Here is a 13,845-nt window from a genome sequence, read left to right as displayed (position 1 = left end):
CAGTGCCCCTGCCTTCTGTCCTGCTTAGTGGACTACATCTTCAATGCGATACCTTACAACACTCCTAGGATCTGTGCCCAGAGCGATGGAAATGTTCGCTGCTGTCCTAAATTCGCCTCTGGTGCATAGTAGTTAAACTACGGCATTTGCTCCTACAAGAGGCAACAATGGCAATCCATTTTGATAATTTTAAGAGAGATTTAGGCAAATTCATGGAGGATAAGGCTATCATCAGTAACTACTAGATGTTCTATCCTCCATTGTCAGAGGCAATCCCAGTTGTGGGAAATCACCCATGGCAGTGTGTGGCTGCATTCATTCCTGCTTATGGACTTGCCACAGGCATCTGGTCCAGCTTGTCTTAGCATTTGTCACCTGGACAACTGGCAGGTAAGAATGTATCTGCTCACCTGGCCCAAGCGTATAAATGGACAGGATTTCCTACTGTCTTCTCTCAGAAGCAGCAGAACTAAAACAGGCCTGGTTGGGGTTTTTTTTACATAGAGGGAGATTCACTAACTAAACAGATGTTCCTTAGGAGAAAAATATTCAGAAATGCAAGTTACAAGAATAAGGAGAAAAGGCAATGAAACAAAAAAGCCATTTAATGTGATATTCCACATTAACATGACAACAGTTCATTGACATGACAACAGTCCACTTCGTTCATTACTAACAGGGCTGAGTGTAAAGAGTCAGTGTTAGATACCCCCCACCAAAAAAGGGAATTCTTTTTGCTTTGGAGAAACTACCATGATTGACCTACAAAGAATTGCCCCAAATAAGAGCTGAATCTTTTCCATAGTTTGTCTCCCGATACCAGGTTTCTCTCTCTTTGCATTAAAAAGCTGTCAACTGTGACATGTCCCTATAGATTTTCTGGCTGCACCACTAAACATGTTTTAAATATGGAGAAGTATTATTGAAGAGAGATTTGATAGTAGGCTCTTTTACTGCTTCTACAGTGCGATGGTTAAGAGAAACTCATCAACCATTGTTGTGGTCTCGGGAAAACTCTCTCAAGCTTAGGTCCACATCATATAATATGGGCCTAATGCAGGCTTCCTGGCTCACACCAGTCTTATAAATATTCTGTACCTGAAGCTCTCTGAGCAATTTAAATAAGCACTTACAAACCATTAGTTATGTCAGCGCAGCCCACAAGAGAATTTATGCTCCAGGAAATCCCAAAGTCCCCTAGGAGCTCCTCTGTCGGAAGATGACAAGCTTCCTTGTCCACAGCTTCAGGAGACTGTTGGACATTTCTTGCAGCAGAACTATTTAACAGGGAAGCAAACGGTCTCCACTACAACTAGAAAAATAAAAGTGCCCAGAAATGTCACCATCGCCACCCCTCAAACCAAAAAAGGAAAGGATCCTGGAACTTTCAGTTTTGCTCTTTCTCTAGCTTTGCACTCACTCAGTCGTTCACAGCAAGCAGCTGGCCCATCCTGTTGTATACATGGTTATGCCTAAATTTAGAGACACAGGACAGGCGACCTTTTATGAGGGCTGCTCAGTGTTTTATAAACATTGCACAGCCCTCGCTTTAGCCACTCGTGATAGTACTGCGCACAATCTCCCTGCCTTGACCAGACACTATAAACAAGGGAGGAGAGACTGTGGCCTTGCAGAAGTTGTTGGACTCCAACTCCCATGAGTCCCAGCCAGCATGGCTAATAATCTGGGATCACGTTGAGTCGTAGTGAAGCAAAACCTGTAGTGCCATCTTTCCCAACTCCCACATAACATAACTTAAGCAGCCTGGGAGGCCCTAAACACTACTCAACCCCATAATACTAAGACTGAGAGGCAGCATCAAAGGGGCAATTTCAAGAACTTGGAATTCCTTTTAAAGTATGAATGAACACTGAAAGGTGATCTGAGCCAATGACCTAGCTGTAGAGGCGCATCTATCAGAAATAATACTATACGAATACTATTCACGGTTCTAAGTTATCTTTTGCTCCTTTGTACCCTCAGAAATATATACAAGCAGCCTCCCTGCTGCCTTCCAGTTATTTTAAGCAATGCTGTGTGCCAACTGCTTTAAGTGTAGATGTTCATGCTATAATTTTGTAAATGTACTGCGGGAAATAATTTGCACAAGCTTCCAAGGAAACAATTAAGGATGCACATCAGTCTGCAATGCCTGCAGCCTCCATTGGACAACCACGGGGCAGCTTCCGTCCATGAGATGACTCTCAGGGTCTAGTAATGGGAGAACCATCTCTTTCTCCTACATAGACTTGAGGTCTTTAATGAAATCAGGAGTTGGACAACACCTGGAAGGCCACTGGTGAAACCACAGCTGGAAATGGAACAGTGGACCAGATGGGTCTTTCGGCTGCTCCAGAAAAGGAATTCCAGCAACATATTCTGTGGTTCCTGCACCAGCACAACCAAAATAAATGAGTAACTGTTCTTAGTGAACACTATGAATGACAGAAATTTGTGTGTCTTGAGAACCACTCCAAAAATAGATGGGGAAACTGCCTTCTTACTGCAGCTTCAGGTAATAATTGCTTTTCCAATGGGAGAGGGAAATGCAATCAACTCAATAATGGGGCGTTTGGATGGGGGAGATAGTTATACCATGTTACTTTGAAGAATCAATAAGAGATCTTTAAATATAGTAATGGGACATTTGGTCAGCAGGCAGAATGAGATTTTAGGTAACGCCAGAAGCAATGCAGATTACATAAGGAAGAAAAAGTGTACAGAACACTGGCAGGTTATGTTGCTTGCTATACCTATCTAAGTATGAGCTGGGCCTCTCAGAAGAGGCTCAGCTGGTCATTAAGTAACGTAGGTTGGTTTGACCTAGTGGTTGGAGCTACCTTCTCTCCAGCGAAGGTAGCTTGCGATTCAACTCTTCCCTTCTTCTCCGGTATGCACACCTGTGCAAGACAACAGTACAGCTCTTTTTCCACAGGCTTCTGATTCAGGTGCCTTAAACTCCCCATTAGGCAATGCAGCCCTTTCCTCTTCCAGACCTCACAATGTAAGTTTGTGCCTTTTTACACTCAGGGAGGCTCAAAGGTTTCTTTCTAGATAAGCAGACAGGAAGGGAGGGTTGGCACAGCTAGATGCCTCTCACTGAGAGGTCTCTTAAAATGCTGCATGCTACTAGATCTGAGAAACTGGCTTATTCGGAGATTATGTCTAAAGAAACTAGGGAAGCAATTGCAACTCCAGGCTGGGAGCAGCGGGGCTGAATCAGGCAGCAAAACCACCATTGCATACAGAGCCCTTCTGCCGCCGCAGAACAGGATGGCAATAAAAGCTGCGCATTGCTGTTACACCAACTCTAGGCTGGCTTGGCGAGAGATCAGGTCCATTGCCAATAGCTGATCCACCTAAGGCAGCTCTCCCTGCCCATCCCAAAATGCCTGGGGTTTTTTTTGGGGGGGGGCGTGGCAGTGTAAGGTTGGCTGCCGCCAGCAAAGATACTGTTGATGGCTGCTTCTACCTGTCTGCACTTTCAGCATTTTTGCAATGATGGGAGGCTCCTGCTGGCAGAGCTGAGGGCAAAAGGACAGCGTTGGCACTTCCTAGCCCCTTCGAGGTAGCATGTCAAGGGCTTGGTTTTCTCAGTAGAGAGACCTCACAGAGAATGCAAGAGGGGAGCATCTTTGACAATTTTAGGCAGCCCATGGAAAAAGAGCAATCAGTGATCTTTACAGGTGTCTGATTCAAATGCACTCCCTTAGTGTTCCTTATCAAATACTTGAGAGCCGGCTCTCGGGGAACATTTTCTATCCACAGACCAGCTTTTAGAAAACATTTGCATGGCGGGCGGTGGGAAGACACACCAATTCACCTAAAAGACAGGTGCTGATCTGGACACGTTTTTAAAATAGCCCACTGGACCAGGTATCTGTGACTCCCAAGTGGCGCTGCAAGACCGGCTCCAGGTCACTTTCACAGGGATGCATTCATGGGGAACCATCCCAAAAGTGATCCAATGGATGCAGAGCAGTATGGTACAATGGTGGACTGTGTCAGTTCTGTAGCCATACTCGTGAAAAATGTGATGGAGGCTGGAGATCTCCCTTTGCATCGTAGGATCAAGATCATGAGCTAGCTAGACCGACAAAACATTCCCAGCTGTGCAATGTGAAAATGGACACAAGGAGGAAACTAAAATGCCTAGTATGTCAGAGAGACCGGCAGTAAGTCAGGTTACTGAGGGACAGGATTGTACCTAGTGATTCTAATAAATAAAAATGGACCCATTGCAGCTGACACAAACTCCTATGGCCCGCCAAACAGGCAAACAAAAGGGGCCGATCCACAGACACCTACACTACTACAGTCCCATGGGAGTCAATGGGAGAACACCAGTGCAAGTGTCTATAGCCACACAGGGATATTAGAACGCTGCTTTTTGCAGTCTCGGAAGATAACGGAAGTTGCCTTTGTTCCAGCTTTTTAGAAAAGGCAGCACTGCAACCTCCACTCTTCAAACAGCAGTCCACTTTTCACAAAGCAAACCCTTCCTGAATGCCGCAAAACCCGAAACAGAATGTTAACATATATTAGTGTGCAGGGGAGACGGTTGAGACTGTTGTACAGCGTAGTGGTTGCAGTTAAGAGCAGTTTGCATAGTTCAGTCATCACTAAGCTCGTTTCTGAAAAGTGTTGTTCTTCTTGTTGCTGGGGAAATTGAGTCACGATGTCCGGATGAGCGGCGCTCTCTCGTCTTCGGAAGCCTGCAATTAAGACAGGTAGGAAAGACAAACACAGAACTGAAAGGTGCTATCCTGACAGGTATCAATATTGCAACCCAAGGCTGACAAATACAGCATGCGCTTCCCCTACACTGTAGAAGTGTCTCGGTTTTATACCTGTAAAACTGTCACAGCTTCCCGCAAAGAATTCTGGGACTTGTAGTTTAGGTTGGGTGCTGAGTATTAAGAGATCCCCAGGCTCCACTCGCAGAATTACAATTTGGGGGGTGGGTGGGCAGAGAATTTCACGAAACTAGTTGAAGTCTGTGTTATGTATATGCCTTCAGAGATCACACAAGCACATATATTTGGAAAATTACAATAGAGATATTATGTATATGGCTTTTAGGGAAATGATCTCATATGTTAGATTTCTACATGCGGGGAAGTTTTCATCTCCACCATCAAAACGAGAAATCTGAAAGTAAGTCAAGATCACATGACTCTCCATTAGATGACGTGTATTGCCCTCGAATGTATCTTGGATCCAAATTCTGGTCAAATCTTCCAGCCTCCCGGGCCGATCGACAAATTGGGAATTGTACCCTCAACATTCCTGTGATAAGAACCAGCTGTTGTCGCCCCCCCCCCAAAAAAACTGGACACATTTTGCATACTGAAAATTATTGCATAATAGTAAACAACTGGCAATACCCACCCCCCACTCCCCAAAACCCATCACCTTGGCCGCAAGACTTGGCCTCCCCTGGTCCATGCAGTCTCTTAGTTAACCCATAAGCGCAGTAGGAAAAATTGCTTCCAGGGGGAGCAGAGTAAGAAGGACAGGGAGAAGCAGGGCAGAAGGGGTTTACCTGGTGGAGCCAACCCAGGGGTTCCGCAGGTGCACCTGCACCGTGCTGACCTCCCCACTGTTTTCCGCTCTCGCTTCTGGGAAGCGGAAGAGATTGCAGCTCCATCCCACCGGGCAATGCTGCCTCTAGGTTCAACTGAGAAACCGATGTCCGGCCAGCAACAGAACCCCTTGCTTGTTTCTTCTCTCTCTCATTTTGGACAAAACCCACCACCACCGTGATGGACACCCCAAGCAAAGCCGCATGGCGCACACCAACACAGACGCAGGTTTGCTTTTGCGGTTGCAAGAACCTGCTCAGAAACGAAGCCCACACAACAGGCAGAGTGGGGAAAAGACTCCTGGAACACTCTGGTATCCCTCTGCCAACTTTCAAACTAGGGTGGGCTCCAAAGTACCCAACTTGGAATGGAGAGACCTGGGTTCACGTTCTCACTTAGCCCATGATGATTGCAAGGAGACGTTGGGCCAAGCAGCCTTGCATGGTTGTCGTGTAATCTCCCTCTTGGACTACTGCAATGTGCTCTACGTGGGGCTACCTTTGAAGGTGACCCGGAAACTACAACTAATCCAGAATGCGGCAGCTAGACTGGTGACTGGGAGTGGCCGCCAACACCATATAACACCAGTCCTGAAAGACCTACATTAGCTCCCAGCAAATTTCCGAGCACAATTCAAAGTGTTGGTGCTGATCTTTAAAGCCCTAAACGACCTCGGCCCAGTATACCTGAAGGAGCGTTTCCACCCCCATTGTTCTGCCCGGACACTGAGGTCCAGCTCCAAGGGCCTTCTGGAGGTTCCCTCACTGTGAGAAGCCAAGTTACAGGGAACCAGGCAAAGGGCCTTCTCGATAGTGGCACCTGCCCTGTGGAACGCCCTCCCATCAGATGTCAAGGAAATAAACAACTACCTGACATTTAGAAGACATCTTAAGGCAGCCCTGTTTAGGGAAGCTTTTAATGTTTAACAGACCACTGTATTTTAATACTTTGTTGGAAGCCGCCCAGAGTGACTGGGGAGACTCAGCCAGATGGGCAGAGTACAAATAAATTATTATTATTATTATTATTAGGGAAGGAGGAATGGAAGAAAATGTGTATAAAAATAAAAGAAGAAAACAGTAACTAGGACTGTTCCTGACTAAAGAAATCTAGTTAAGGTATTACAGGATTAGGATTATATATTATTTATTTTGGTCACTGGCCAGTAGAACTAGAATAATTTTAGTCAGTGAATTAAATCCACACATGAGGAAAGTTGTATTTCTAGCTTAGGGAAAAAGACCACGCTTGCTTTCTTATTCAATAGGGGAACACAGCAACACAGGAAGCTGCCTCATGCAGTCAGACCAACAGTTCATCCAACTCAGGATTGTCTGAACTGACTGGCAGCTTCACCTGCAGATGATGGGGACTGGACCTGGCAAATTACCACTGAACTACGGCCCTGACCCAAAACACACAAATGTCTGAACGGACATCACCTTAAGAAGGGCATCCCCTTCTCTCGCTTTCTCTCGCAAGCACACACATGCTCACACGGCGACTTGACTAATCAACCAAGCAACGGTGCCATTCTGACTACGTCGACTCAGAAGTTAAGCCCCGCTGAATTCAATGGGGCTTACTCCTAGTAAGTGGGGTAAGAACTGAAGCCTAAACGTCCCAACATTGCTTGGGCTGCAGGAGTGAGATTGCCCAGACCTTCAAGCGAGGAGTGTTGACCTTAAGGCTGGTACACACATGCATGTGTTTGTAGTTCTCGACTCAAAAGATGTGTGCTTTAGGGTAAAATGCACATTCACGCAGCGCGAAAAATACACATTTTGTGATAAAGTATTTAAATGTGTATACAAAGGTGATTTTCATACTGATTGTTTTTTAAGTCAAAAAGGGAACAAGATGGGCATTGCAAACTGCCACAGATGGGGAATATATTGACTGATCCATCCATTCCCAGTTTGAGCTGATATTGGGCTATGTGAAAAAAAAAACCTAAATTTGGCAATTAATTAGTCATGCAAATGTGCAAGTCAATGAATGATGGTCATCATACATGTGCGAAACAGACCTTAAGACTTTGGCATTCACTAGCTAACCGTTTCTCCTTAGCGAATAAGGGTTGTAGCTAGGAAGGAGGATTAGGAAAGAGATATGGACTTTGCTCATCTTACCATGTGTCTCAAGACAGCTGCTGAACGTTTGCGGAAAGGTGTTTACTCTGTGTCTACTAAACCTTCGCTGCCCTAGAACCAGCATTTCGGAAGAAACAAATAAAAGGAAGACACAACAGAGAAAGGAATAAAACAAAAACACAAAATCTTTCTGGTGATTGCATGAAGAAAGTAAGACAAAATCAAGAGAAATTTTTAAAAAAGGAAAAGCTTTTGATTTTTATGAAAATGAACAAAATAAGAGAGGTACAGAAAGCAGAGGGGAAAGGTCAGATCCAAGCGCTACCTTACCTCCTCCCTCGCCCGTAAGGGCTTGCAGACAAGCGCAATGAACAGAGCACCAAAAAGAATCCCTAGTGCCATGATGATATAAGGGACGCTGGTCATCACTGCAGTTTCAAGAAGAACAGTCTTCAGTTTTGCCACGGATGCTTTGTCCAGCACGACACTCTGGAGGAGCAAAGGGGGCAGGGAGGAGAGAGACAGAGATTCATTCTGTTATCCACACAACTCTAGTCAAATAAGATTCAGATCTGCCATTGTCGACACGCTGCCTGCCAGATGTTTTGGACTTGCTATGCTGCCTGAGTGGGGCTGATGGGAGATGTAGTCAAAAAAGTCAGGAGGGCAAGCAGACTGGGGAAGGCTGATTTAGATCGTGTCTCCAACTGGTGCTGTGGAATGAGCTCCCTGCTGGGAGGCCTCATTCGCATGGGCATTCCGCTGGCTCTTGGAGGCAACCTTCTCATACAGACATTCCCTCGATCCAAGTCTGCTGTTTTAATCACTACATTAATGTGTTAATGGGATGGGCTGCACTGAAACTCCCAAAGTGCATCACTGCCCCATCCCTCCCAGACAGAAATTCGGCTTGAAAGGCACATTCAACTGTAGCAAGTAAAATACCTTGTAATTTGTGCAGGCTTGCACTTTTTTTTCCGTGGACATAAACATTTTATTGAGATTGCTTCATTTTTTTTATTTTAATTACAGTGCGTTTCTAATCCATCTGTATTTCACCCATGTTGTGCAATTGGATTTTATGTTTTGTGATCCACTTAGAAGCTATCCTGGCATTAAGCGGGATGCTAATTACATAATCATCAAGCTTCTCCTGCTTGTAAATTTGCCCCTGCAGCCTAAGGTAAATCTGTAAGCTAATACCCTGAACCCTTTCAGTGTCTTCTTTTCTCAGGACCACACCCAATACATTTTTGCTGTTGCAGGTGAGTTCAAATTTTGCAGCCGTGTTCTTCCCTGTACTGCACTGCTCTCTAATTGTATGCTGAGTAACATAACAATAACATGAGAGGAAGATCTTCCTGGAAGTTTGGTAACCCACCACCACCCTCGTAAAGCTCCACACGTAGGCAATGCAAATTCCGCAGAAAGAGCACTGAATTCCGCAACCTACGCACATCGTGCAAGTAGACTAAGTCATATTTATTCTGTTTTTGGCAATCAAGGCAAGGAAGACTAATGATCTATGCACTAAAGCATGGGTAGGCAAACTAAGGCCTGGGGGCCGGATCCAGCCCAATTGCTTTCTCAATCCGGCCCTCAGACGGTCCGGGAATCAGCGTGTTTTTACATGAGTAGAATATGTCCTTTTATTAAAAATGCATCTCTGGGTTATTTCTGGGGCATAGGAATTCATTCATTTTAAATCTTTTTCAAAATATAGTCCGGCCCCCCACAAGGTCTGAGGGACAGTGGACCAGCCTCCTGCTGAAAAAGTTTGCTGATCCCTGCACTAAAGTATTCTCTCCCTCTTCAAGTAAACGCTATTCTGTAGCTTCTCTAGCTTCTGAGATTTCAGAATCCACATTATTCCCCAACAATTCTCCTTGCAGTATATGGGCCCTCTCCCCCCCCCCCCCCAGCTAAGTTCCACCTGTCACAACACGCTGGGTTAGCGGTAAAGCAGCAGAAGGTGTTTTGCAAAAACGCCTACCTCGTTTACGTAGAACACAGGGAGGAACATGGTTTTGATGTTGCCTGTTTGGCTAAAAGAAGGTGAAAAAGTAGTTTAAAGAACTGTTGCATATGATATAGTTTGCCACTTCACTCTCAGGTACTATGAGATCAGAGACTGGCTCTCTTCGCTACCCCCAACCCCAGTGGATAAAAGCTTTTGGAAACTCTGCTCCCCCAACGCGGTGTCTGCCTCATCCATTGTACTGAGTGCAAGAGGTGCGGCTAAAAATTGACAACACAATGGTACAGTACAGGTGCCTAGTCAGAAGCTTGGCTGGCAGAGCAGCTCTCCCTATCCAGATGCCAAAATAGGCTGCTCACCTCTCTACACATGCAATTTCTCTCCTACTCATGCCACAGGCTGCCTGAAGTGGCTTAGCAAGGTCAGAGGGTGGAAATGAGAGGAGCACGCAGATCTCGTCACCCCTCCGCTTGCACTTATCCCTGGCCAAACCAGCACCAGACCTTTGAAACACTATTATACCACTTTGTAAGAGTCACTTTGTAAGGGATGCGGGTGGCGCTGTGGGTTAAACCACAGAGCCTAGGACTTGCCGATCAGAAGGTCGGCGGTTCGAATCCCCGCGACGGGGTGAGTTCCCGTTGCTCGGTCCCTGCTCCTGCCAACCTAGCAGTTCAAAAGCACGCCCAAGTGCAAGTAGATAAATAGGTACCGCTCCGGCGGGAAGGTAAACGGCATTTCCATGCGCTGCTCTGGTTCGCCAGAAGCGGCTTAGTCATGCTGGCCACATGACCTGGAAGCTGTATGCTGGCTCCCTTGGCCAATAAAGCGAGATGAGCGCCGCAACCCCAAAGTCGGCCACAACTGGACCTAATGGTCAGGGGTCCCTTTAACTTTACCTTTAAGAGTCATTGCTTCCCTCCAACGAATCCTGGGGACTGCAGTTTGTTAAGGATTCTACCAGCTGTTAGGAGACTCCTCTCCCCTCTCACAGAGCTACAATTCCCAGAGCGGTTTTAGTACTCAATCCCTGTTCCCAAGGAACATCAAAATGCTAAAGCGATACAGTTTAAATAATTAAATATCCTAAAAATCTCATTCTTCTTTTCAAGTATCTACTGCGCCTTTTAATTTAACGTCCTTTGTTCCCCTTCTCCTATCCTGCTTTATATACAACTCATTTTAACCGTTTTCTTATACTGATTTTTTTAAAAAAATTAAAAACCCCAACAGAGTACTTACATAAAATCGGGTAGCTTTTCAACGTAAGTATTGATCTGCAGTCGCCGGGCTGCTCTGACCAGCACTCCTGTCAACTGAGGGATAAAGGAATTGTGACTCACTAAGATTTTAGAAATTAGTTATTGACATGCATTAGTGTGCGCACTTTATTCATTTGCATCTAAGCCTCTGCCATCATCATAAACAGTCCTAAGATGGTGCCCAAAGGAGACATCCCTACGAAGCACAGAATAGCGCTCAACCCAAGAGTCATTGACCTATCTAGCTTAGATTTACCTGCACTGATTGGCAGAGGTTCGCCAGGGTTTTACATCCTCAACCTGGAGATGCTGGGAGGTTAAACCTGGGACCTTTCTCATTCAAAGCATGCGCCCTGCCACTGAGTTATGGTGCTTTCTCGCCATGCCACATGGGCTGCAGCAGAAGCAATGGCTCCTGCTGCTTATGGAGGTTCCCATATGCATGTTAATTGCTTGCTGAATTTGTTAATCCTATACACAGGCAACTCTCCATTTGCGTTCATGGCACATGTAACCGCAAACCCGGAAGCGGCGCAAAAAGGAGCAAAAACAGCCCTACAAGGGCTGTGAAAACGGCACAAAAATAGTGCCTAGCAAGCCATTGAGCCCTTTGAGGCCTGTGGGGTGTTGGAGTTTGAGGAGGAGGAGGAAGAAGAAGAAGAAGAAGAAGAAGAAGAAGAAGAAGAAGAAGAAGAAGAAGAAGAAGAAGAAGAAGAAGAAGAAGAAGAATAATAATTTATTATTTATACCCCGCCCATCTGGCTGGGTTTCCCCAGCCACTCTGGGCGGCTTCCAACAAAGTATTAAAATACAGTGGTCTGTTAAACATTAAAAGCTTCCCTAAACAGGGCTGCCTTCAGATGTCTTCTAAATGTCAGGTAGTTGTTTATTTCCTTGACATCTGATGAGAGGGCGTTCCACAGGGCGGGCACCACTACCGAGCAGGCCCTCTGCCTGGTTCCCTGTAACTTGGCTTCTCACAGTGAGGGAACCTCCAGAAGGCCCTTGGAGCTGGACCTCAGTGTCCGGGCAGAACAATGGGGGTGGAAACGCTCCTTCAGGTATACTGGGCCGAGGTCGTTTAGGGCTTTAAAGATCAGCACCAACACTTTGAATTGTGCTCGGAAATTTGCTGGGAGCTAATGTAGGTCTTTCAGGACTGGTGTTATATGGTCTTGGCAGCCACTCCCAGTCACCAGTCTAGCTGCCGCATTCTGGATTAGTTGTAGTTTCCGGGTCACCTTCAAAGGTAGCCCCACGTAGAGCGCATTGCAGTAGTCCAAGCGGGAGATTACACGACAACCATGCAAGGCCCAACCATGATTGGCCCAACATCTCCTTGCAATCATCATGGGCTAAGTGAGAACGTGGTCTCGGCGGCTGCTCCCAGTCACCAGTCTAGCTGGAGGTAACGACTGTGGTGCTTGCAGGCTTTTCCAGTGGTGTTCCTAATAGACGCGATTTCACTTAAACGTGCGGTGCCTCGGAACGTAACCCCCGCGTAAATGGGCAGTTGCTTGTACTACAGGTGAGCAACCTGCTGCTCATAGCATCAGAAGAAACTGACTTCTAGCAAATAAAGCTTCTGGCCCATCCATCTTGGCGCTGTCTACAGTGATTGGCAGGAGCTCTTCAAGCCCTCATAGAGGATTCTCTCCCAGCCTTATTCAGTGGCAACACCCACATTTGGCAAATGGCAGTTTCTCTGAACCATCATTTGTTTCCCTGAGGAGTCAGAAGTTGCATTTCAAGCTCTGGTTTGGAGCCAAACCATTGGTCACTGGGAAACTATGGTTTGCCCAATTCAGATGCCAACGGCAAACTGTGGCTCCTGAGAACCAGGAAGTGGGACAGGAAACTAGCACCCCTGAAAGGAGAAGGAAAGGGGGCCCCATGAGCTCACATTCCCAGCACAATTCACAGTGTTGGTGCTGACCTTTAAAGTCCTAAACGGCCTCGGTCCAGCATATCTGAAGGAGTGTCTCCACCCCCATCGTTCAGCGCCGAGGTCCAGCGCTGAGGGCCTTCTGGCGGTTCCCTCACTGTGAGAAGCCAAGCTACAGGGAACCAGGCAGAGGGCCTTCTCAGTAGTGGCGCCCTCCCTGTGGAATGCCCTTCCACCAGATGTCAAAGAGAAGAACAACTACCAGACTTTTAGAAGACATCTGAAGGCAGCCCTGTTTAGGGAAGCTTTTAATGTTTGATGCATTACTGTATTTTAATATTTTGTTGGAAGCCGCCCAGATAATTTATTATTATTATTACAGGTCCATCCTGAAAGCCAAACCGTAACAACTATAAGGCAGAGCAGGGTACCTACAGGGTTTATGTCCACATATGTCTCGTGCTCCTCCTGATTCGGATGCATGCCATCAATGTCCTGGACATACTTATCATCGGATAGGTAAAAATGTGGGGGTGATAAAAATATTGGTGCACCTGTAAGAACAACAGCTGTCAGAAACTGAACGGAAAAGGGCACATGTCCCTTTAAAAATTCCCTCCAGACATACAGCCACAGTTCTGCCCGTGTGGTGTAGTGCCTTCAACCATGAAGCTCACTGTGTGACCTCGGGCCAGCCATTACCTGACCTCCCTCGCAGAGCTGTTGGGAAGATAAAATGGAGAGGGGCAAAGCCATATACACCACCTTCAGGTTGCTGTAGGAAAGGCAGGATATAAATCGAGTCTTGTAGCGCTAAGTAAGTGTCCTGATTTTGCTCACCCTTTAAATCTCATGGACTTAACACTATTATAATTATAATCAATAGTACCACTGTTTTAACATCATGAAGATGAATTAAAAAGCCAGATAACTAATCAACCGAAGCTGCTGTGATAATAAGAGCTAGCATTTATATGGCACATTTTAAGCATTCAAAGGTCTCTACCTTCGCTCGGTGAGCCTTGCGACAGAACTATAAAAC

General features: G+C 46.1%; 1 protein-coding gene across 2 annotated transcripts in view; it reads right to left on the bottom strand.

The window, feature by feature from the left end:
* Window positions 1–587: 587 nt before the first annotated feature.
* Window positions 588–13,845, bottom strand: part of SCARB2 (scavenger receptor class B member 2) — a 38,468-nt gene continuing 25,210 nt past the window's right edge. The window contains exons 8-13 of one of the 2 annotated variants that reach the window (XM_083571499.1): window positions 13,239–13,357; window positions 10,899–10,972; window positions 9,672–9,723; window positions 8,009–8,167; window positions 7,718–7,789; window positions 588–4,715 (exon numbers count right to left, since the gene is read on the bottom strand). In XM_083571499.1, the coding sequence (XP_083427625.1) occupies window positions 7,760–7,789; window positions 8,009–8,167; window positions 9,672–9,723; window positions 10,899–10,972; window positions 13,239–13,357 (434 nt within the window). In that variant the 3' untranslated portion in view covers window positions 588–4,715; window positions 7,718–7,759. The remainder of the gene's footprint in view (window positions 4,716–7,717; window positions 7,790–8,008; window positions 8,168–9,671; window positions 9,724–10,898; window positions 10,973–13,238; window positions 13,358–13,845) is intronic. The other variant, XM_083571498.1, reaches the window with a different exon arrangement.

Source organism: Podarcis filfolensis, assembly GCF_964270895.1.
Source record: "Podarcis filfolensis genome assembly, chromosome: 9".
NCBI lineage: Eukaryota > Metazoa > Chordata > Lepidosauria > Squamata > Lacertidae > Podarcis > Podarcis filfolensis.
Note: the sequence above shows the minus strand (reverse complement) of the source record. Positions and strands in the feature narration are given on the sequence as shown.